This window comes from Lissotriton vulgaris, chromosome 9, assembly GCF_964263255.1.
Source record: "Lissotriton vulgaris chromosome 9, aLisVul1.2, whole genome shotgun sequence".
Lineage (NCBI taxonomy): Eukaryota > Metazoa > Chordata > Amphibia > Caudata > Salamandridae > Lissotriton > Lissotriton vulgaris.
In genome coordinates, this window is record NC_141697.1 from 836,653,684 (window position 1) to 836,678,679 (window position 24,996).

The 24,996-nt window shown below is 37.7% G+C and overlaps 1 protein-coding gene across 1 annotated transcript in view; it reads left to right on the forward strand.

The window, feature by feature from the left end:
- Positions 1 to 24,996, forward strand: part of SCYL1 (SCY1 like pseudokinase 1) — a 1,168,528-nt gene that overhangs the window by 918,200 nt on the left and 225,332 nt on the right. The window contains exon 14 of the mRNA XM_086938572.1: positions 1,089 to 1,213. Within this exon, the coding sequence (XP_086794698.1) occupies positions 1,089 to 1,213 (125 nt within the window). The remainder of the gene's footprint in view (positions 1 to 1,088; positions 1,214 to 24,996) is intronic.

Genomic DNA, 24,996 nt, shown 5'->3' on the forward strand with positions numbered 1-24,996 from the left:
TAGAACTACGGCTAATGTCGAAGTTCTCTAGTAGTCCCATGACAACAACTTAATCTCCTTAATCAGGGCTGTTTATGGTTTATCTTCCCTAATATCTGTTTAGGTAAATCTCTGACGATATCCACCATAATTTGCTTGATGAGAAGTGTCTTGTACAGCCAGTAGATCTAAGCAGGACTGAGTGGGTGTAGGGCTGAAGAAAAGGCATGATAGAATCAGGCCTGAGAGAAATTAACAAGTTTCCTTAGGAGTTGTTGCCTGTCATCAAACACGTATCCACATATGGCAGCAAAGGATCCTGAGAGAAAATAAGGCTCTGTAAACACCACCTTGAGTTGTCGCTTTTGAATAAACCCTTTGCCCAGACTACCCCAGCTCACTCGTTCTATCTTTTGCTGCCTGTCTCATCCACCTCAATGTGCACGCTTGATTTATCACCCATTTGATGGCACTATTGGTGCTAAATTGTTCAACCATGCCAAGTCTGACAGTTTGGTGGACTAATGCATCCACTCCAGAAACATGTGTTTTGACCCCATGAAAAAAGTTCCAGCCTTTCATTCTTCTGAAATGGATAAAATGAGTACCACTGAGTTGGACAACAAGTTATTCAACACCATGATGCCTCAAGGGGTAATCATGTGCTTTACAAATTCATGTGTAAGTTATTTGTTCTTAATTCCTTAATTTTTACTCTACTCTTACATTTTCTGTCTTCCTTATGGTCTACACTTTCTGAATGTCTCCATTCGGTAGCCAAAGGCTGATGTATCTTTAAAATAACTTACTGAAAAAGGCTTATGTTCCTGAAAAGATTTGAGAGGGTTTAGGAAAGATTTGTATATTTCAGTTAATCAGTGTATAGAAATGTTTGTGTACACATGTTCTGAGTTGTTCGGGTGTGATATATTTTTATTTAAAAACTAGGCCTTATTTTTATAATTTGGTTTCGCTAAGGATGTTAGACTGCTTTGTTTAGTAATTTATCAAGCAGCAGTTTGATGATCTGTGTGGTTAATGAGTAGAGTATTCAACCAAGTGTGTATATTGTGTGCCTGCTTAAGTAACCAGTCGGAACTCTTTGGCAGTACCTACTGCAGGGCCTGTGTCTGCTGCTCCACCAAGCCACCTTGATGTCATGCAAGATGATCCGGTAGAGGGAGATGAAAATTCTGCTGACAGGTGGGATGATGAGGACTGGGGAAGTCTAGAGGTAAGGTGTGATACATTGCCAGAGCTTTAAAATGATCTATAAACCTTACATGCTGTATGCTATTAATGGTATTTAATTTATTTTTTATTTCACAATTTTATGAAGCATAAGTCAGCTGAGGAGGTGTCAGCTCACTTTACATCAAATCAACTAGTTGTGTATGTCTGCTCAGAAATAGAACTATCAACTAACAATTGTAGGCAATAGATTGTATAACATCAACAGTTCAACAACAATCTTAGCAGAAAGCATGGGCATATGTTCTCGGAGAAATAGAAGAAGTTGTTAGGTTTGGAGGAGACTGAGGGAAGTGAGGGGAACAAGTGCAGATGTTGAAAGAGAGAGGAAAAGGGTTATTGATCGTGGGGGGTCATAATAAGCACAGACAATAGGTTTTCGCAGTGAGTCTTTCTTGGATTCATATGTGGTGCATTATTCCAGCAAGAGGATGGGATCTGAAAGTCCTCTTTTTTCCCTCTTGTTTGTGAACCAGGAGATGGGCCTACCCCTCCCCATGATGTCAGATGTACCCCTCGAAGCCTAGATCATGCTCGCTATATTTAGGTTATTTTTTGTGCCATTAGGTATGGAAGCAGAGCCCACAGCTTCGGGTCAGACCCTGAGGATTCAACGGAAAATGGCAAAAAAGACAGCAGTACACTGAAAAAAAGTATCATTGATGATATAGAAGAGCTTTGGAGAACAAACCACCTTGCACTGCCATAGATTGCATGTGTCATCATTGAAGTAATATGTGAGCTAATAAGCAGTGCAAGTTATACTTAAGTCAGTTACTCATAACAGGTGAATTGCAGTGTTTTTTGGTTTTATAACTGTAGTTTTAGTATTAGAAGACCAAAATATAACTCCACTTTAACTTTTTATATTTTCAGTGATTTTCTAACGTTTTTTTAACGTAATTAAAATCTTTCTACCTTACTTATGTATAACTCCACTTTAAGCTTTTTATTTTTCAGTAAATTTCGATTTTTTTTATTTAAAGTAATATCTTCCTAAGATACGTCTGTTGCCAACCCCATGTGTGCGCAGCCTTTGGGCGTGCTCCATGCGAGGTTGACCGCAGGGCCCTGCATTCAACCCCTGCAAGCGCTCAATGCCCGCAGGCCCCCACGCGGCATCTTCCTCCATAGTTTAAAAAAAACTTTTTCAGGAGTCATGGATGAGTTAGTGTGGACCCCTGTGCTCCTGCGGGACTCAGGAAAGGGGCTGTGCTGGTTCTTGCAAGAGTTACGTTGGACCGCGATGATCTGTAAAAAAAAATATTTTTTAAATTTGGCCTCTTGGGAGGATCCCTCTGAAACCTCTCTCCCCACAAAGGCTAGGTAGTTATAGCCTGCAATTACTGTAATAGCATCTGCAACATATCTCCCTGTGTTGCGGCCAGCCAATCACATCTGTCGGTACAGCGGGGCAAGCCAGTAAGAACACTTTATTTTCCAGTGGTGCTCCAGTGGGAGTTCCGCAAGACTATATAGCGCTATTTTTTTAACCTAAAATACTCAGAAACACCTGAACAGATCGATAGCCCATCGTAAAACACTCTCTTTTGGAGTAAAGTTCTAGATTTCTGCTACATTTTGTGTAATCCTGTTCAGCCAGTTTGTTCTGTTTTGTCTACCTTTCCATATGCAAATTCCATGGGGGAAAAAAGTGTTTTGGGTCTCCCTCCTTTCTCGCCCATACCCCCCCCCCCCCCCCTCCCCCACCCCACCCTATACAAACACTTGACAGACCTTACCAAAGCTTTCCAGGGAGGTGCTGATTAATTTTTTGGGGAACGTTTGTGAAGATTCTTCAAACTGCGGCAAAGTTATAAGTGAAACAAAAAAACTTTCTTCCTATGGAAAGTCTGACTTACGTACAACAACACTGTGGGGACCACTACCTCATATTTGACTCCTTTCAGTCCGGAGGAAGTTTAAATCAAGGGTAGTTTTAATTGTAAAACTGAGTTCACAGTTTATGTTCTGACGTGCACCTGTGGACTTAGATATGTGGGAAGCACCAAGGTACAGGTGCACGTCAGAATCTTGCAGCACTTACGAGCCATCGTCAATAATAATTCTACATATCTGGTGGTTCGTCCTTTTAAACAAGTGCATAACAACAATCTCACTGAAATACTTTGTTGTGGTAGCTATTCCCAAACCCTGCAGAGGAGGAGATAGGGAAAAGATGTTGAGGAAATCAGAATCTAAAATGATATTGGAGTAGGGAGGAGATATGCTTACTAAGGAAATTGTATAAAGAAGCCCTTATACAGAGGAAATCAGAGATTAGGGACAATGCGTGGGAGAATTTGCTTAAAGCTGCTGACCTTGAAGATTCCGTTTTATTTTGGTAAAACTCTTGATTATCCCCTTTTCAAAGATGCTCAATCTGTTAAGATTGACACAGCAGTGACCCCTACGGAATGGTTAACCCATTTTGAGGCAATTTTTAATGAATCCAATCCGGGCATTTCAAATTTTGGGGATAATAAAGTGATACCCTTAAAAAAAACTAAAGTAGGGTGCATAAGTCAAGACGAAATTAGTACAGCCCTTAAGAATAGTGCCAGTGGCAAAGCGGCAGGCCCCGACGGGGTCCCAATTGATGTTTTTAAATATAACATGGATCTTTGGGTACCCGTTTTGCATACATTTTTCAATGCAACGATTAATGGGGTGATACCAGCCACATAGGCAGAAAGCTTAATAGTCCCCATTTTTAAAAAGGGGGATAGAAGTAGTGCCAGTTGCTATCGCCCAATATCTTTACTGGACTCCACATCGAAAGTCATGGGCCGAATACTGCTGGCCAGGCTACAGCAATGGGTAACTGAAAATAATTTTCTATCTGTAGCTCAGTATGGCTTTAGACGTGGCGTTGGAACAGTTGAGCAGTGTCTGAATCTAGAACTAATAATAGGCAAATATACCCTTGCAAGGGAGGGCTCCCTTCACCTCTGCTTTGTAGATTTGTCAAGCGCATTTGACTTGGTGAATTATTCAAAGCTATGGGAGACATTGAGAGGGATGGGCGCCCCGGAGGACATTGTTGGTTTTTTATCAAAGATTTATGCTCAACTATCGGCAATGATTGGCTATGGTATACATGGGGAATGCACAAAGCACTTTAAAATTACTCGCGGGATAAGACAGGGATGTACCCTTGCCCCTCTTTTGTTTTCACTTTATATAAACAGTGTTGATGTCCTGTTACAGAACCTGGGGGCTAACGTTCCAATGATCGGTAAGCGGGCCACAGCACTATTACTGTACACCGATGATGCCGTTCTAATTTCTGGAACAGCAAATGGCTTACAGACCCTGATGGATAATTTTACTTGTTTTATGACGGAAAAACACCTAAAAATCAACCTAAGTAAGACTTTGGTTATGTCCTGTGGTAAAAGAAACATCAAAAATAAATCACACTTCATAAATGGGGCATTAATAGAAAGAACATTCAGCTTTTCCTACTTAGGGGTTCTTTTTAATAGTAGGGGTATGTGGAACACAAATGTGACTCTATGCAAGCTGAAATTTGTGAAAATAGTGGAGGCTATTTTTAGATTTTCCCAAAAAATTGGTAATAAACCAGTTCGGGAGATCCTTAAATTATATGGAGCAAAGTGTATTACAGGGACTTGTTAAGGGGGGCCCTATGGGGCCAAACGGATACTATGCCATTAGAAGTCCTTGAAAACAACTTTTTAAGACGCTTGCTAGCCGTTTCAGTTGCCACCCCTCCGATCATCTTGCATAGAGAAACTGGAACCCTGTATATACACGACTCAATTAGCATGGCTGCTTTAAATTTGTGGCATTGTGTTTGGACTAGGGAAGAAACTCATTTTACGAGGGATATCATTTTAGATTGTTTGTCCCAAGACCGATGTAAGAAAATACCATGGTTAAGTTACATCAGCGGTCTTTTAGAAGAATGCAATCTAAGTGTGAATGATATTCGACCAGAAAATGTACAATATATTAGCAAGGTCGAATTAAAAAGGAGATTGCTAAGTGCGAGGGAAGCCCCAAGAGATGAGGTTTCAATTTCTAAGAAAACTGTTATATCTTATCTCGAGGGACCCATTGCTACGGGCTTACAACCATACCTCGTTTTTGTAACAAATGTACAACATAGATTCTACCTAACCAGACTGAGGTTGAGCACATTACATTATTTATTCGCCTTCCCCAAAAGGGGCAATGCTCTGAATTGCCAAACTGTCCGTGTGAGAGTAGGTCCAAACAAAGTACCCTTCACTTTTTACTTTTTTGTAAATTTTATATAGATATTAGGCAAATGTATCTCTGTCCAATTTTTATGGTCAATAGCCTGTTCTCCTTTAAAATTGCGTTTAATTATTTAAGGAACTTGGAAAAAATTTCAGTCTGTAATGGAGTGATTTGTTACATAAAGTTGGCAATGAAACGAAGGAACGATTTAGCTTACCTAGAAAAATTATATAAAACTCTTTAAATAAATAAATGAATAATGTAAGCATATCGGTATCATGATCTTGTATATACTTTTATAAAAATATAAGATGTGGTGTGTTTTTTTTAGTACATTGTTTGGATAAAATCCCTGCTCCGGATCACAAATGAATTTTATTGTATTTTTCTGTATTTTATAGTATGCTTTTATGGACATTTTTTTTATGATCCAAATAAAGCTTGATTTGATTTGATTTTGGAGTTAAATAGCAAAATACCGAATGACCTAAACAACACGAAGGATCTTTACCACTTCCTTTAATGTATCATATCAGTAATTAGACAACGGCTAATGAATTAGCACTGTTGTACATACTTTGATGAACTGCATGTAGAGTCCATGCCGCAGGGATTTATTGTTTTACCCTTTACCGGTCTAGTTGTTATCATGGTTTAAACTAAGTAACCGGTGTGGTTTTAGCTTCATAGATATTAGTGTGATGTCGTATAAAGCAGCACTAGCACTTTAAAAGAGTCTGTTTTGACTATAGGTGCACTTTATAGGCACATGGCACTTTTTTGCAATGTTGCACATTGGAATGAAGCACAACATTTCCTTCCCCAGGCAGTTATGTAGGAAGGTCTTCAAATAGGAGGATTTTGATTTATGTAGGCATGATTTTGCACAATGTGTTGTTTACATGCAATCTTTGCGAACTTTGCACTGTTAAGGGCTTTATATTGGTAGTATTTTCATGTTTTTATTCATATATTTATATATGCAACATGAGTTATTCTATTTATCAAATTTGTATTAAGCCCAATGTATATTTATATTTATATGTATTTTTATTTTCATCATGATTCTATATATTTATAACATCACATTTTAACTTTGATAGTTAAGAAATAAGATTAGGTTGATTCGTGAGTTCGCAATTTGCACTATATGCATTTATACAGTTATATGAATTCATTGCCTATTACATGTGAATATTATGTGTGCTGACCCTACATGCTTGTTTTTGCAAGAAAAGGGAATGCCAGTATGTCTTCTATGTTAGTTAATCACGTGATGACATCTCAATGATACAGAAATGTTAAATGTTAAATGTCGTATACTTGTAAAGCGCACAGCTGCCCCAGCAAAGGGACGTCCCGGCGCTGTATACCGCTGGGGAACCCATCCTGGCTTTCCCTGTGAGATGGTCCCTCCTGGGCATCTCCAAGGTTAAGACAAGCATCCCCAGCGCTGATGGGGCCGTTAGTAGAGATTAAGCAAGCTATTGCCCAGAGTTGCTGAGTGGGACCCATGGTTGGAGTAGGCACCGAGGCGAGAATTATCGAGTCCGCTGACCATGGCCCAAGACCCTGCCGCGTAGGGAATCGAACCCTGGTCCCGGGCCGACCTCTGCTTCCGGGTCTGCCGCCTCTAACCAGTGAGCCACACCACTCCACTTTTAAAAATATTTAAAAGATGGCGAACAGCGTTTTTGTTGACCTGTGAGCAAGGACAAAAGGTGTCCAAAACGTGTCCGTTTCGAGGATTAAAATAAATGAAGATCTGCCGAGCTGAAAGAAAGTTTGTGTATATATATATATATATATATATATATATATATATATATATATATATATATATATATATATATATATATATATATATATATATATATATATATATATATATATATATATATATATATTCAATGAAAAAACCATAGGTTATAGAGAATATATAGTTAGGAATTAGCATTTACAAAACCTTGAAAATTCACTGAAAAAACCATAGGTTATAGACCATATATAGTTAGGGATTAGCATTTACAAAACCTTATTTTACTCGCATAAAACCATTGAAATTCCATATATAGTTAGTTGCACTAACTATATATCGCGCACCCGCAATCCACTGCTGATGATGTCACATATTACATCATTCATGACATGGTCAGTGACATCACTGATGACATCACTGATGACATCTCAAATGACATCACTGATGACATCTCAAATGACATCACTGATGACATCTCAAATGACATCACTGATGACATCACTGATGACAACATCCATTGACTGTATGTTTCTGTAAAGTAAAAATATGTCTTACATATTGAAGAATGAGTGGATGTATAAGTGTCTGGATGAAGGATTTAGTAGGTGCATGACTGACTGTATGAGTGATTAAATGTGTCTCACTGAGTGCATGGGTTAGTGACTAAACTGTCTTAATGTGTGCATAATTATGTCTGTTGTTCTGTAAACTGCTGCATGTGTTGATCAGTAGCTATATGAGTAACTATATGGGTTATTGATTGGTTGCTCAAGTATTTGTATGGGAGAGTGAGTGTGTGTTTGGGGGTGGCTGGGAGGTGTGTGACTCTGTGCATAGATGTGTGAACAGTTGATTCACTAGATGTATGGGTTCACAACTGCATGTGGAAACAGCTGTATGGGCGGTTGACTGTGTGCATGAGTGTATTGGTGAGTGAATGGATATCTCAGTGCTACATGTCAAAGTAAGTACATATGTAAAACACAGTACATGTGAGAGTTGACATATATAAATAACTGTGCATAAGAGCCAGTGAATGTGTGAGTGGCTGTATGGATGATTGTGAACTTGTATCAGGGATTGTATAAGAGAGTAAATATGTGTTAGTATATGTTTGAATAAGTAAAGTTTGTATAACTATAGTTGAGGAAATGGAGGTGTGATTGATTCTTTGCACGACTGACTAGGTGTTTGAGTAACTCCATGGATGAGTGGCAGTCTGTGAGTGTCTGTTTACACTGATTGTATCTAAGGTTAAATTAGAGTTTGAAGAGGTTCATCGTATTATCACATGAATGATATCATCAGTGATGTGATCAGTAATGTCAAATGAGATGTCATCAGTGATGTCATCAGTGATGTCATTTGAGATGTCATCAGTGATGTCATCAGTGATGTCACTGACCATGTCATGAATGATGTAATATGTGACATCATCAGCAGTGGATTGCGGGTGCGCGATATATAGTTAGTGCAACTAACTATATATGGAATTTCAATGGTTTTATGCGAGTAAAATAAGGTTTTGTAAATGCTAATCCCTAACTATATATGGTCTATAACCTATGGTTTTTTCAGTGAATTTTCAAGGTTTTGTAAATGCTAATTCCTAACTATATATTCTCTATAACCTATGGTTTTTTCATTGAATTTCAATGGTTTTTTGAAAGCTAATATCTGTAGCTGTAAAATGTATTCTTCTTTAAATCTTAAAATATATTTTACATGTTTTTTATACATTTTTTAAAAAAATATTTTTTTGTTTCGCTCCCAGTCCGCGAACCGGTCAGCTTCCCGTTAGCTCAATTTAAAGCCGCGGCTCGGTCCGCGGACCGGTAAACGTTCCTTTAGCGTAACTGTTACGTTAGCATGACGTTTTGCGTTGTCGCGTAATACGTCATTGGACGCGCCAAGTTAGTGGACCCGGAAGCGGACCGGAAAGCGGAGCAAAGCGCGAAACGTAAACACAGCAGGTCATGTGACTTGGTAATAACACTTTTCATTGGTTCATTTCACTTTTGGTTTCCTAATGATGTAATACTAGGTCATGTGATCTAAAATTAACACTTTTCATTGGTTTAGAACTTTTGCTTTTCCCAAATGATGAAAACCCCTCCTTCTTTTCTCACTCTGACTTTCATCTTGGTGAGAGAAAGACCCTTTTACATTCTAGAGAAATGGCTTCAATTGTTGCTTCTGCTAGTGTTCCCCCACCACCACCTCCACCTCCTCAAGGGAAGAAAGGACCACCTGCTCAACCAATCTTTGAAGAAGAGGAAGATCAAGAAGAGGAGGAAGAGGAGGAAGAGCCTGAATATTTGCCAGAGGAGCCCAGGAGGTACAACAGAAAGGAAAACTTCATCTGGCAAATTTTTTAATTTCCAGCAGGGCAAAAGAAAGTCAATGCCAGATATGTCTTTTGCCGTATTTGCGATGATCGACTTTCAAGGGGGACGGACAAAAAATATAGTTTTGGAAATTATACGATGCACAGGCACATGAGTAGGTGGCACCCAAATAATTATAGTGCTGCCCAGCTTCGCGACGAACAGCAAAATCCCCCGGCAATGGCGAGAAGATCTGTCGTCCCAGAAGTATCGGGACCAGAGGCAAGGGAGGTGATCCCGAACATTCAAATGGACATGGGGGAAGTAAAACAAGTGTGCGTGTGGTGCAACCAATTAATATGCTACCGAGAAAGTAGCATTACTCTTATAATAAAAGCTATCAAAAATCATGTTTGCCCGAAACGCCCCAAAAAATAAATTCTTCTTTTTTTCGTTGCTCCTGTTGAGCCCTCTTCAATGAATCATTTTTGTTTCCCCCCTCCCCCCAAAACACAAAAAAAATTACAAAATGTTCAGAAAAAACAAAAAAATATAAAAAATGTTCAGAAAAATAATAAAAAAAATTTAAAACAACAAAAACCAAAAAAAAGTTCTTTTCAGAACTACCTCCCCATTATAAAAAAAAATTGGTAGAATTTTTGAAACTCTGCCAACCTCTATTTCTTTTAGTTCGCTCCCAGTTCGCACTCCGGTACGCGAACCAGGAGCGAACCAAAAAAATGTTTTAAAAAAAAGAACAGTAAGTATAAGGAAAGGAAACAGACAGTTATGTTACAAGAAAGACAGCTATAGGGAGTAAAGAAAAGATACTGTTACCCGCAATTCACTTCTGATCATGTCACATATTACATCATTCTTGACATGGTCAGTGACATCATCAGCAGTGGATTGCGAGTAACAGTATCTTTTGTTTACTTCCTATAGCTGTCTTTCTTGTAACATAAATGTCTGTTTCCTATCCTTATACTTACTGTTCTTGTTTTAAAATTTTTTTGAGATCATTCAGAAACAGTAACATTAATAGAGACAGAATGAGTGAATAATAATGAAGAAGTATGAGAAGAGAGGGACTGAGAAAAATACTGGAAGGAGTAGAATAATTAAGTAATAGAGAAAGGAATGAGAGAAGTAGCAAACGCAGGAAAGTAAGGATTAAAGAAATGAAGCAGTAGAACTAATAGATGTTAAATGTGATAGATTAAATGATTGATTCAGGATGACGATAAGGTGTGTCCTCTCCAAAAGTTTGTTTAAGGTGAGGCGTACTCAGGGTTGCATATCAAATTTATGCTTGTTGAAGAATACAGAGGAGATAATACATGTGAAGGCCTACCATTGAAGTAAAACATGTCCACTTCACTCTTGAACAACGGCCAGACCTCTTCTGTGTCCATAGACAGACCTAAAGTTCATCTGCACAATGTCATTCGTAAACTTAGAAAACACAAGTAATGTAATTTGAAAAACGTGGAGTTTCTTTTGCTCATTTCACAATCACATCACCTGTGTTGCCTTTACTTAGGTATCTCATAGTGCAGATGTAGTTCAGCATATGAAACAGTACGCAGAAGTGCAGCAGTGTATGCATTAATACATGTGAAGGCCTACCAATGAAGTAAGTCATGTCCACTTATTACATCATTCATGACATAGTCAGTGACATCATCAGCAGTGGATTGCGGGTTAAAAGAGTAGAAAACATTTACCTTATCATTCTTGGTAACTTTTTCAAATATTTTTTCATACTTTCAATCTGTAAAAGAGAGATGAAACATTTCAAAAATATTAAAACATGTATTTAAAAATGTGAAAAGACAAGGGAAAAGGTTCAAAAAGAAACAGTTTTTCAATAACTTTGACATTTACAGAAGCCTCTGCTGCTATACGTCCCCTACACAATCTTAAAGATATATATTTTAAACAAACAGTATCTTGATGCTGATGAAGTGAGGCCTATTTTGGAACATGGTGCATCTTTTGCACTGCTGATGTCTCACAATAGTGATGCAATAGCAGCGCAAAAAATATGTAAAGCCATCATAAAATTGTGTCTAACATTTTAAATGATTCTTTCAGGATACAAATAAGATATGTCCTTTCAAGAGGTTTCTTTAAGGTGAGGTCTATTCAGTTAAAAAAAAAAAAACAGTACCCAGAAATGCAGCACTGTAAGCATTAACTTTGACACTTACAGAAGGCTCAGTTTCTCCATATCTACCTCACATTTCTAAATGTATATCATAAGTACAAAAAGTAGAACATTAATTATACATGTTAAATGGTTTATTTTTGCTGTTCTCAGAATGTATCAAATTTCACTTAAATCAGTGACTTGAAGGTATTCATCATGTAACAGCGGGGAAAAAAAACACAATCAAAATGATTGTGTTTAAAAAAACCCATACAACCTAAGAAATCTGAATTCAAAACTCCTTAAAATTAACTTACTTTCCATAACGTCGAAGGATGTCCTATGAACAGCATCCACTCTGTTGTGCTATAAATATTTTCTGCCCGCCACTTTCTGAAAGAAAACCTCCATAGTTTTGAAAAATATGTTACATATAATAAAATACTTCTCACATTCTACCACATGTTTCCACTTGGCCAAATCATGTTGCAGGGTTTTTCAACTCTTGTAATTCTTCTAATGAAATCCCGTCATTTTCTATTTTTGCAACTTTCACAAAGAAAACATTTAAGATTACTTTCACAATCCTGGACTACTAATATCTTACCCTTCTTGCTCACTCACGTTCTACTTTTCCTATGACACTGATACTGCTTACTATGAAGCAGACTTACTTGCATCAGGTTTATATAGTTGGATTTTTAAAATGACATTATAATTAAAAGTTTTGGACCAATAATCTAGACAGCATTGCAGACTTACATTCCCTCTACTTCATGAACCTTTTGCAATTCCTCAAAGGAAATTCCGAGATTCTTCCCTTAAAATTTTGGTTTTAAAAACACCAGGTAAGAATTTTTAAGGTCAAACGGCAATTTTTTTTTTAAACTTACAACAGAATCGTTGCAGAATGACCAGCCGTTTCGAGACTTTAAATAAGCTGTGTAATGTCCTGATGTTGTTGAAGGACCATCGTGATAGATAATTGCTACAGTTACAAAAGTCCTTCCTGATATTGACAGCTGAGAAGCAACAACATTTTTTATTAAAGTTGACAATTTTGATCCATCAGGCCTACATCGTTGGATCATTAAAATGACATACTGGCCATATCTTCGAATAAATAATGTTGACATCATTTCAGATTTACATTGGCTACACTCCATGTTGTGATCCGCTGCATTTACTAGCTTATTAAAGGAGACTGATTTACTATCTGGCAAAGTTAAATATATAAATCTTTCTGAGTCTACACTAGTAGTACTTGATACCATACAGTTCTCGCAGTCATGCTGCCATTGATAAGAAAGCCCAAACAGGTGATCTACATCTACACCCTCATCTTGCAATACATCAAGCATATACATTAAAAACTCCTGACAATCCTGCTGAATATTTTCAGAGAATTCTGTTTGACCTGAACATTCATCTAACGGATAACGAAGTTCAGACACACTTTCTACTTTTGTTCGATCAGTGCTACATTTCTCTAATACAGAATTCAACAAGCAGCATAAACTTTGTTCCGAATTGAACAGAATCTGTTCTTTTAAAATCTCTAGTGAAAAGAGAACATTAACTACTACATTTGCATAGCAGTTGACACCAGAACTGTTTTCAAATTGAAAACCGACAACATCTTGAACAGAATCCACTTTCTTTCTGCATACAATTTTCGGTTCATCGACTTTTGGGCTTTTTGTTACAACCTCCCTACTGTTACTGATATTTCTTCGTTTCCGGCCTACCACACGTTTCTCAAACAAAGGATATTGAGGCAAATGTGGCGCATACTCTTTTCTTAACCTATTGTATTCCTTAACACAATCTAGATCCGCACAAATGTTTGTGACATCACAGTCAATCAGGTACAATCCTGATAAAGTTCTAACTCGTGACAATGCCACATATGCCATACCCTCCTTGAACACATAACTGCCAATATTCACCAATGCACTATCTACACTTAAACCTTGCGATTTATGGATTGTCACCGCATATGCCAAGCAAACAGGAAACTGTTTACGGCGAACATATAAATCTTTAACAAGCAAAAACCTAGCAGAACAACGACCAATTAGCTGTACTTCCTCAATGCCATCAAATTTAATTTTTAAAAATTCAATACCATCTCTACTTCTGTATTTCTCAAAATCAACAACATTACCCATTGATCCATTTACCAGACCTCTTTCAACATGTAAATTCCTTCTCAAAATGATTCGGCAATTTAAACACACATTCAAAGTCTTTTCAAAACCCGCTGTTTTAGATATAGTCTTCTCTAATGAATCCAATTTTGATTTCAAATTCTCTGACAAAATAATTGTTGATCCCATATGCTCTATTTTGTCAATAGCTTCAAGTTTCACAATCTCTTGCTTTTCTAAATTCAACATTTTGTTGTTGAAGATGGCACATTCTGCAAGAGTTGGCATCAAACATATTCCGGATTTTTTCTCAGTAATTTTCTGAAAAATATTCTCAGGCACAATGTCTTGTTCGGGATATTAATTTGACAGTAATCGTGCATTTAAAGCTTCTTTCCCATGCTCGGTCACTTTTCCAATTCTAATATCTTGTAGAATATTCTTGTAATCTTCATCCTTCGCCTGAAGCATATTTTCATGCAGTTCAGCATAATTGAAATTTAACCATATATTAACGTTGCCAATGCTCCCTAGGCACTTCCTGGTATCTTCATGCGTGAGTATTTTGAACACAGGTTGTCCTTTCACTGGTGTCAGCTGCAGAAGATCTCCAAAAACAATGATGTGTTTGCCACCAAATAACACATCATATTCAGTTTTAAGAACTTCTTGCATTCTCAAATGCACAAAGGCAAGCATGACATTGGAAACCATGCTTACTTCATCAATGATAAGAAGTTTCATTTTCCTCAAGATTCTTGAAACTTCACAACAAGCATCTCCAGATAACTTGTGGTATTGTAATTTGTTGTCATGCTCCACCGGCAGCATCAGTAGACGATGCAAAGTAATCCTCTTAATGTTATGTGCTGCCAATCCAGTAGGAGCAGTAACAACACAAGACAACGATGTCTCAGTCCTTTCCTGCAAATAACAAGAAATTGCCTTAATGAGGAAACTTTTTCCAGTTCCCGCTTCTCCACTCACGTACAGTCGGACTGGCTTCAACGATGTACATGAGCACTCTTTCTTCTCATGACTTAATCCATGCTCAATTTCCTTGGTAACTTCATCATATATTTTCCTCTGCTCAACGTTGAGTTGTTTTTCCAAGTCTTCTAAGTTAACTGCATCCTCCTGAGCATGTGCCATGGCTCTTTCCACTTCATTCATAGCAGTGGCAGCTTCATTTTCGATAATAGGTCCTCCTAGTGGATCCTGACTCAATGAAACAGAACTCTGACTATCCTGAGAACTGTCTCTGGCAATCTCAGCTGCAATTGTCGCTTCCTGCTCAATTTCCAAAGTCAACATTTCTTGATATTTGGGAAAAGCAGGACATTCTATGGTCTCCTTAGCAGCAGTGAAAGAGTCTTCGTAACAGAGGAAATCTCCAAGCAGTTCCTCTTCTGCACGCCAAGGCTTGAAAAGTTGCAAAAGTGCTAAATAGAAAAACTCCTTTTTTTCCGGAGATTCGCCACTCAATTTTCGATGGTTTACTAATTGGCATTTTCTTTGCTTGACCAGACATCCCTCACTTCCAATTACAGCATACACTCCTTTCTCAATATCTTCTTTGATGTTCCTCTTGAATATATAATTTTGTAGAACCTCATATAGACAAACATTCTCAAGGTGACTGCTTCGATTTGGATAATATGTGTCCAACATGTTGGTCTTCAAAATATCGGTACTGTTTGGTTCCTTTTCTGCCAAATACTCAATTTCCCGGACAGGTTTTAGAACTCGATTTCGCGTTGCAGCAAGACCAAGACTCGCCCAAACGATACTCCTGGATTTGGCATAGAGACTTGCTGAAGACAACCGGTCACAACATTCGTAAGCTCCGATTTCTCGATGCGACAACATCTTCAGACTGAAACTGTACAACTTCTTGCTGAGGCTCTTTTCATGGGAAATGTCCTCCCACATATCCTTCAATTCTGTCTTTTCTTTTTTGGTGATGTAAGATGTCACATACCGAGCCACAGCCATACAGTTGTCAGCCACAAACTGTATATCCATGTTAGCATTCCACATGGACAAAATCACTGGGTTGTAGTCGTTGATGTACTTGGACTCTTCGTTCCTTTTCAAATTGTATGTATTTTTGGGTGATTTCCTTGTCACATTGTCGCAGTGAAGACATCAAACTGTTCACTCTTCCTTTAGAAATCACCGGTCGTGGAAAGTTGAAACGACATTTGGTGTAGAACTTGTCCTTGTTTCTGAATTTACGACGACAGTACTTTCCACAACGATGGCTTTGGAAACGTAGAACTTGTTCTCTTAGGCTTTTCTTCTCCGTTGCGTTTGGAACAGCACACGTAGAATACTGTTCTATGAAATTCATCACTAAGTCATCCGGATCTGTTCCAAATTTAGGTGCATCCTTGATCCACAACAACATATGTATATGAGGAGCACCTCTTGCTTGGTACTCCTTTCTCCAGAAGAAATCCAACACCTCTCCAAGAGGTGGATTCTTCTTATTTGTGATGAAAGACATCATAGCTTCAAATCTATGATTGAAGTACCTGCATACATTCACTGGATCCAAAGAACACAGTTCTCCAGGTGTCTTGAATTCAATGTTTTCAATATTTCCATTTGCCTCTCGTAGAAATTCAAGTAAGTCTTCCCAGCCATACTCGGCACAGCTCAGAGTGAGGAACCATGTCGGAGTTCCTAAGTTCCTCAGCATACATTTTAAATCACCATGACGACGGTACCAGTACTCATTAGTACCACGCTGACACGCCATGAGATTAATTAAGTGAGAATCCAAAATACTGTCTTGGACATTGACTTTATGCATAAAATCACTTGCCGAGATGTTTCGCATCTGTATACCACTTTTTAAGATGTGGTTCACTGCATATGACAGTCCAGACAGATCGCTTTCAAACAGGAGATGAAACAAATAGGGAATGCATTGACGAAACCTAGGATCTTCTGCATACAATCGTAAAGTCCGGTATTCAGACGCAGGAATTTGATGAGGTCGCTCATCATATCTTCCTCCTCGACCTGTGGGAAATAGCTGTGGGAAACACCGAGCTTCCAAACTTTCCTCCCAAACACTAATGGGACTCCCTTTGGCTTGTTTCATTTGAAACAACTCAATTGCATTCCCCATGACTTCCTTGGAATGCAAAGGATGAACACTATAATGTTCATATATTTCTTCACTTTTAGAGGCCTCTACTTTCTCAATTTGGCCAACACACAAATCGCTATCCTCTTCATCACTTACTTCCTCTTCTGCAACATATACATTTATATAGTACTTATTATTTTTCTTCAAATACAATGTTGCTTTTTTGACTTTCCTAACATCCACTAAATCTTGCCATATTTTCTTATTCTTTGTCGGAACACCATTAACCAAGATAACCAAAGGTTCCTCTTCCACTTTTTCTACTCCAATTGTGTTAATGTTTTTGTTCAAATCTAGAGGCAAATAAACAACTCTTCCCTTTAATCCTCTCTGTAAATCTGCTGGAGGCAACTTCCCTGTCTTTGGCTCCATTCTTACAATAGCCTGAAAGGGATGGATACTTTGAATCAAAATAGATTCATAAATATTTAAATCCTTCAATTCAGAAGGAATCTCAACCAATTCCAGATTATTATGAACCGCCCTAGCAGGCATCTGGTTTTGGTCTAATTTGTTGCAACAATAAGTACACACACGTTGATCCGATCCCAAATCAAAACAATTTTCTACCATCAAGTATATGGCAAAATCCTTCCATTCACTATTATTTTCCCTTTCACTTTTTGCATATAAATCCACTAACTTAATCTGATTCTTATAATAAGTGCGTCGACAACACACACAAGTGAAATTAGGCCTCTCACTTGATTTCATCTGAAACGTGGCAATTTCCTTCTGAAAATTATCTGTACTGGAAACCTGTACATTATCTTCAACATTACCCTCTACTTCTGGGTCAATTTGAACATTCTCATCTTTACTTACAAAGTAACAAAACTCAATTTCTTCACAAATATTCTTGACATCTATTTCAGAACCATGCAAAAGAGCAGCACATAATTGTTTAAGCATAATTGCTGGACTCTTAGCATGATACAACATTCTCACTAATTTCCTCACTTTTTTATGTTGCACTGCTAGCATCCTGAAATGATGAAAAACACTCTGGCATACTCTCCTGGAAAGACAAGCCAGTGAATGACCACGCAAACCTGTCATTTGTCTCACTCTGCAAGGATCTAATTCTTGCAACAACTTCATTTTCTGCTTCAAACTTTTCTTATTAAATGTCCGTACAAAATCACAAAGCAAATTGATGGAATCCTGTCGCACACTGCAAATAGAACTACACTTCCAAATGTACACAGGACCCTTAGGACATCTTCCTAAAACCTCATTACCTAACACCTCATCTGTCTCTGTTGTCACAAGTTTTTCTTTTTCAACTGGACAACCATCCTTCACTTCATAAGCTCGACCACTGGTGTCAACTGCAAACACCAAATCATTATCCTGAAAATAACTCTCCTCATTAAAAAATGCCTCACAACTTGAACTATGCATCCATTCTCCGGAAAAAACTTCACAAAAGTTACTACGATTAACTACTCTCTTCCATCTACTTTTTGTTTTGAAATCAGAAATTACCTTGCTTAGTTTCCTAATTCTATTGATTACCAAAATAAACAACTTTCGCTTAATTTCAAAAGCATGATCAATAATTTTCTCTACATTTTTCTTTTTCTTATAAAATGCCACTTTCTGTTTGCCTTTCTTAATATTTTTTAATAAATTAACTATTATCCTATTGCGGAACATTCGTTTTCGAATGTCCCTAAACTGTTGTTTCCTTCTACTATCATGCACAGAGTTATCTCTTGCTCTACCAGTAACATTTTTGATTGGTCTTTCCTTACCATTTAAATTGCTTTTCTTTTTCTGAACTGAAACATTTTTTGGATAAATACTTTTTTTACTACAAATATTTCTTAAGAATGATTTTGTGCTCTTACCCGGAGCTTTCTTGGTGTTTTGAAAAGTATTTTGGGAAGAGGACTGCTGCAATAAAAGATCATCCTGCTGTCTTTGACGTTTTCTAGCCTTTCTAATTCGATTTTTCGTTGGCATTTTTCAAATTTGGAAAAGATCTGCAGTTGAATCTGTGGAAAAATATAATAAAAAATGTTATTAACCACTATTACCAAACAGTAAATGAATAACAGTCATCAAAAACTTAACGCCCTACTTATTATTTAACATAGCAAATCTTTTGCACCAGCACTGCATCACAAAAATGTCACACAGTGGTACAAAACAGGCATAAAACAATCATAAATCTCTCCCTAAAATTTTAAATGATTAATTCAGGATGACGATAAGGTGTGGCCTATCTAAAGGTTTGTTTAAGCCCAGATCTTTGGACTGGGGTGAATGTGTTTCATTGATCCACATTCGGTCCATCACCTGTTTTATTTGTTTGAGGTGAGGCCAACACATGGTTGCAGATAAGATTTTCACTGAAGAAAACAAAGGAGATAATACATGTGAAGGCCTACCAATGAAGTAAGCCATTATTTGAAATCAATTACATTTCTGGATATGTACTGCTAGAGCTTCATAGGTTGTTTTGGGTCATATTTATAAGGCATATGAGTGTCTATGATGTTAGTTTTCCCTTTTTAAATGGAAAGCGTTCCTCATGGGGCAAGTTTCTTGTAAATATGCTCCCACCTGTGCTTGGCAAATTTAGATTTTGATTATGGGAGTTACATAGCCATGTTAATAATGTCCAAAAAATGGTGCTAGGGCATTCCAAAAAACGCTTTCATGTGTCTCAAGGACATTTTCAGTCATTTCCTCTTGAATGCAGGTATACAATTGATTTATATGCTATGTTTAAAAACGATTATTTGAAATCAATTACATTTCTGGATATGTACTGCTAGAGCTTCATAGGTTGTTTTGGGTCATATTTATAAGGCATTTGAGTGTCTATTATGTTATTTTACCCTTTTTAAATGGAAAGCATACCTCATGGGGCAAGTTTCTTGTAAATACGCTCCCACCTGTGGTTGGCAAATTTAGATTTTGATTATGGGAGTTACATAGCCTTTTTAATAATGTCCCAAAAATGGTGCTAGGGCATTCCAAAAAACGTTTTCATGTGTATTAAGGATATTTTAAGTCAATGAGGAAACACAGGTGATGTAATTCTGAAATGAGGAAAAGAAACTCCACATTTTTCAATTACATCACTAGTGTTTCCAAGGCCTACCAATGAAGTAAGTCATGTCCTCTTTACTCTTGAACAAAGGGCAGACCTCTTTTGAATCTGTGGTCACACCTAAAATTCATCCGCACAATGTCATTCATAAACTTAGGAAACACTCCCATAATCAAAATCTATATATATATATATATATATATATATTACCTACTGGCGGTCGCCAGTAGGTATATATAGTTAGGATTTTTTCTCTATGGGACTTTTGAAAATTCTATGTCTAATAACTTTGGCGTTTGTGGACGGAATCGGCAGAAATTTTCAGGAAAATGGCACATTTTGTTTCTGAGCAGCCCCTGACAATTTGGGGGGGTTTCATCAAGGGGGGGCCGAGAAAAAAGGGGGGTCCCAAAACGCGTTTTTCCCATGTTAATTTCCATAGGGCGGTTGGCCTCACTTTTACCTCGAACGGCTGAATGGATTTGCACGAAACTTGGCAAAATTGTAGGGACTGTTAGCCCGATGTGCCTTTGCTAGGTCTTAATATATGTGCTCCAGTGGATTTTGAGTAATTTCGGTTCAAAAAAAGATATATATCTGGGCGGAGCCTAACCACACATCTGATCTGATTGGCTGTCAGCACTTCATCCAAGAAGTGTTGGCAGCCATCTTGGGACCAATATACATGATAGCACCTCATTAAAAAGCATTGTAGTTAATAGAGGGTTTTAGGACTTTAGTTACATTATAAATCATTTGTTGATGGTACCATACTCGTTTTAGGAATTGTGGTGGGTTCTAAGGTGATTTTACCATGTGAAAAAACCTTCTGCTGTGATATCATGAATATTGTTTGAAAGAAAACTAATATCTCATGATTTTCCCACAGTGGTTTGGAAGGGGATCTATAAGCTAAACTGAAAGCATATTTTCTGTAAATTCACATTATCTTTCTCAGTCATGTGAAAATGAAGTCTGACATTCTCAGTAAAACATGTACATCCAACAAGGACAGAGACTGTCAGTTGATTCCTTTGTGTTCTACTGCAGCCTCCTAGAGTGTTCTGAAGAACAACTAGAGCGCTAACAGTCCTACTTATTACAAAGGTATGGCACACCTGAAGCCATCTTGATTGGAATAAAGTGGTAACTCTTAAAACATTTAATTTAAAAAGAAACAACATGAGGGGGTATATTTTGCCATAGAAAGTATGATTAGTGCTGCAGAATGAACAATTAGGGCACATTTTGAGTGACTTCTCAAATCCTTTTCTATTTTATTAAAACATTCTGACATGCAGTCTCCCAAAATGGCCACCAGAGACAAAAGAGCCCAAATGTAGCCCAAATATCACCCAGATGTAGCCCAAGTATAGCCCAATGACAGAATGTCCCAGAGTGTTCTAAAGAACAACTAGAGCGCTAACAGTCCTACTTATTACAAAGGTATGGCACACCTGAAGCCATCTTGATTGGAATAAAGTGGTAACTCTTAAAACACTTAATTTAAAAAGAAACAACATGAGGGGGTATATTTTGCCATAGAAAGTATGATTAGTGCTGCAGAATGAAAAATTAGGGCACATTTTGAGTGACTTCTCAAATCCTTTTCTATTTCATTAAAACATTCTGACATGCTGTCTCCCAAAATGGCCACCAGAGACAAAAGAGCCCAAATGTAGCCCAAATATCACCCAGATGTAGCCCAAGTATAGCCCAATGACAGAATGTCCCAGAGTGTTCTAAAGAACAACTAGAGCGCTAACAGTCCTACTTATTACAAAGGTATAGCACACCTGGAGCCATCGTGATGGGAATAAAGTGGTAACTCTTAAAACATTTAATTTAAAAAGGAACAAAATGAGGGGGTATATTATGCAATAGAAGGTATTATTAGTGCTGCAGAAAGAAAAATTAGGGCACATTTTGAGTGACTTTTCAAATCCTCTTCTATTTCATTAAAAAATTCTGACATGCAGTCTCCCAAAATGGCCACCAGAGACAAAAGAGCCCAAATGTAGCCCAAATATCACCCAGATGTAGCCCAAGTATAGCCCAATGACAGAATGTCCCAGAGTGTTCTAAAGAACAACTAGAGCGCTAACAGTCCTACTTATTACAAAGGTATGGCACACCTGAAGCCATCTTGATTGGAATGAAGTGGTAAGTCTGAAAACACTCAATTTAAAAAGGAACAACATGAGGGGGTTAATTTTGCCATAGAAAGTATGATTAGTGCTTCAGAAAGAAAAATTAGGGATCATTTTGAGTGACTTCTCAAATCCTCTTCTATTTTATTAAAAAAATTCTGACATGCAGACTGAAACATGCACTTTGAATACCAGCAGCAGACGTCCCTGGTGAGCAGTAGCTTTACTACAGTGATCTAATGTGCAACTAGAGTGCTAACATTCAGAATTTATGGCAAATGTGTGACACATCTGAATGCCTCCTTGATGGAACCAAAGTAAACAAGCATTGAAAATGCAATAGATCTCGCCCTCGTTTAAGTTAAAGCCATTCTGTTTGTAATGAGGTGGCTTTTTAGCTTTGCTTTTATTAGTGTTTTTTCAACTTTCATGTAAATAACATGCATCTGTATGCATATAAGTATATGTATGCATGCATTTATGTTTGTATTTATATAGATATACAGATGATATATGTTTATATATGTATGTATATATATATATTCACTGAAAAAACCATAGGCTATAGACCATATATAGTTAGGAATTAGCATTTACAAAACCTTGAAAATTCACTGAAAAAACCATAGGTTATAGACCATATATAGTTAGGAATTAGCATTTACAAAACCTTGAAAATTCACTGAAAAAACCATAGGTTATAGACCATATATAGTTAGGAATTCGCATTTACAAAACCTTATTTTACTCACACAAAACCATTGAAATTCCATATATAGTTAGTTGCACTAACTATATATCACGCACCTGCAATCCACTGCTGATGATGTCACATATTACATCATTCATGACATGGTCAGTGACATCACTGATGACATCACTGATGACATCTCAAATGACATCACTGATGACATCTCAAATGACATCACTGATGACATCTCATTTGACATTACTGATCACATCACTGATGATATCATTCATGTGATAATACGATGAACCTCTTCAGACTCTAATATAACCTTAGATACAATCAGTGTAAGCAGACACTCAGACTGTCACTCATCCATGGAGTTACTCACACACCTAGTCAGTCATGCAAAGACTCAATCACACCTCCATTTCCTCAACTATACAGTTATACAAACTTTACTTATTCAAACATATACTAACACATATTTACTCTCTTATACAATCCCTGATACAAGTTCACAATGATCCATACAGTCACTCACACATTCACTGGCTCTTATGCACAGTTATTTATATATGTCAACTCTCACATGTACTGTGTTTTACATATGTACTTACTTTGACATGTAGCACTGAGATATCCATTCACTCACCAATACACTCATGCACACAGTCAACCGCCCATACAGCTGTTTCCACATGCACTTTTGAAACCATACATCTAGTGAATCAACTGCTCACACATCTATGCACAGAGTCATACACCTCTCAGCCACCCACACACACACTCAGTCTCCCATACAAATACTTGGGCAACCAATCAATAACCCATATAGTTACTCATATAGCTACTTATCAACACATGCAACAGTTTACAGAACAACAGACATAATGATGCACAAATTAAGACAGTTTAGTCACTAACCCATGCACTCAGTGAGACACATTTAATCACTCACTCACTCATACAGTCAGTCATGCACCTACTAAATCCTTCATCCAGACACTTATACATCCACTCATTCTTCAATATGTAAGACATATTTTAACTTTACAGAAACATACAGTCACTGGATGTTGTCATCAGTGATGTCATCAGTGTTGTCATTTGAGATGTCATCAGTGATGTCATCAGTGATGTCACTGACCATGTCATGAATGATGTAATATGTGACATCATCAGCAGTGGATTGCAGGTGCGCGATATATAGTTAGTGCAACTAACTATATATGGAATTTCAATGGTTTTGTGTGAGTAAAATAAGGTTTTGTAAATGCGAATTCCTAACTATATATGGTCTATAACCTATGGTTTTTTCAGTGAATTTTCAAGGTTTTGTAAATGCTAATTCCTAACTATATATGGTCTATAACCTATGGTTTTTTCAGTGAATTTATATATATATATATAAAAAAAGTGCTTGAGGCGTCACACTGCACGACAACCGGTTGGAGGAGCATATATATATATATATTACCTACTGGCGGTCGCGAGTAGGTAGTTATAGTTAGGATTTTTTTCAATGTTAAATCTCAAAATTCTATTTGGAATAACTTTGGAGCCGGTTGACGAATCTGCCTCAAAAGTTCCTCAAAATGGCCTCGTGGCGTTCCGGTCCTTCCCTGAAAGTTTGGGGGGGATTCGTCAAGCGGGGGCCGAGATAAAAGGGGGGTCCAAAATGCGTTTTCCCCATGTTAATTTCCATAGGGCGGTCGATTTCACTTTTAGCCGGAACGGCTGAATGGATTTCCACCAAACTTGGCAAAATTGTAGGGACTGGTAGCCCGATGTGCCTTTATGTCTCAAAATATGTGCTCCAGTCGATTTTGAGTAATTAAGGTTCAAAAAAATATATATATCTATAGCCGCGCACTGGTACGTGCACCGGTACGCGCACCGGGCACGCCACGCGAGGTGCGCACGGAAAGCTGATTGGCTCTCGGGTGTCTGTAAACATTCGAAACAGTCTGGAGCGGCCGCCATCTTGTGTCTCGGTAGGATCGAGACACGAGAGGTGGGCAAAACAAAGAGGGAAATGACCATAAGGGGGCAGGGTAGACCCCCCCTTGACACCCTAGGTTTG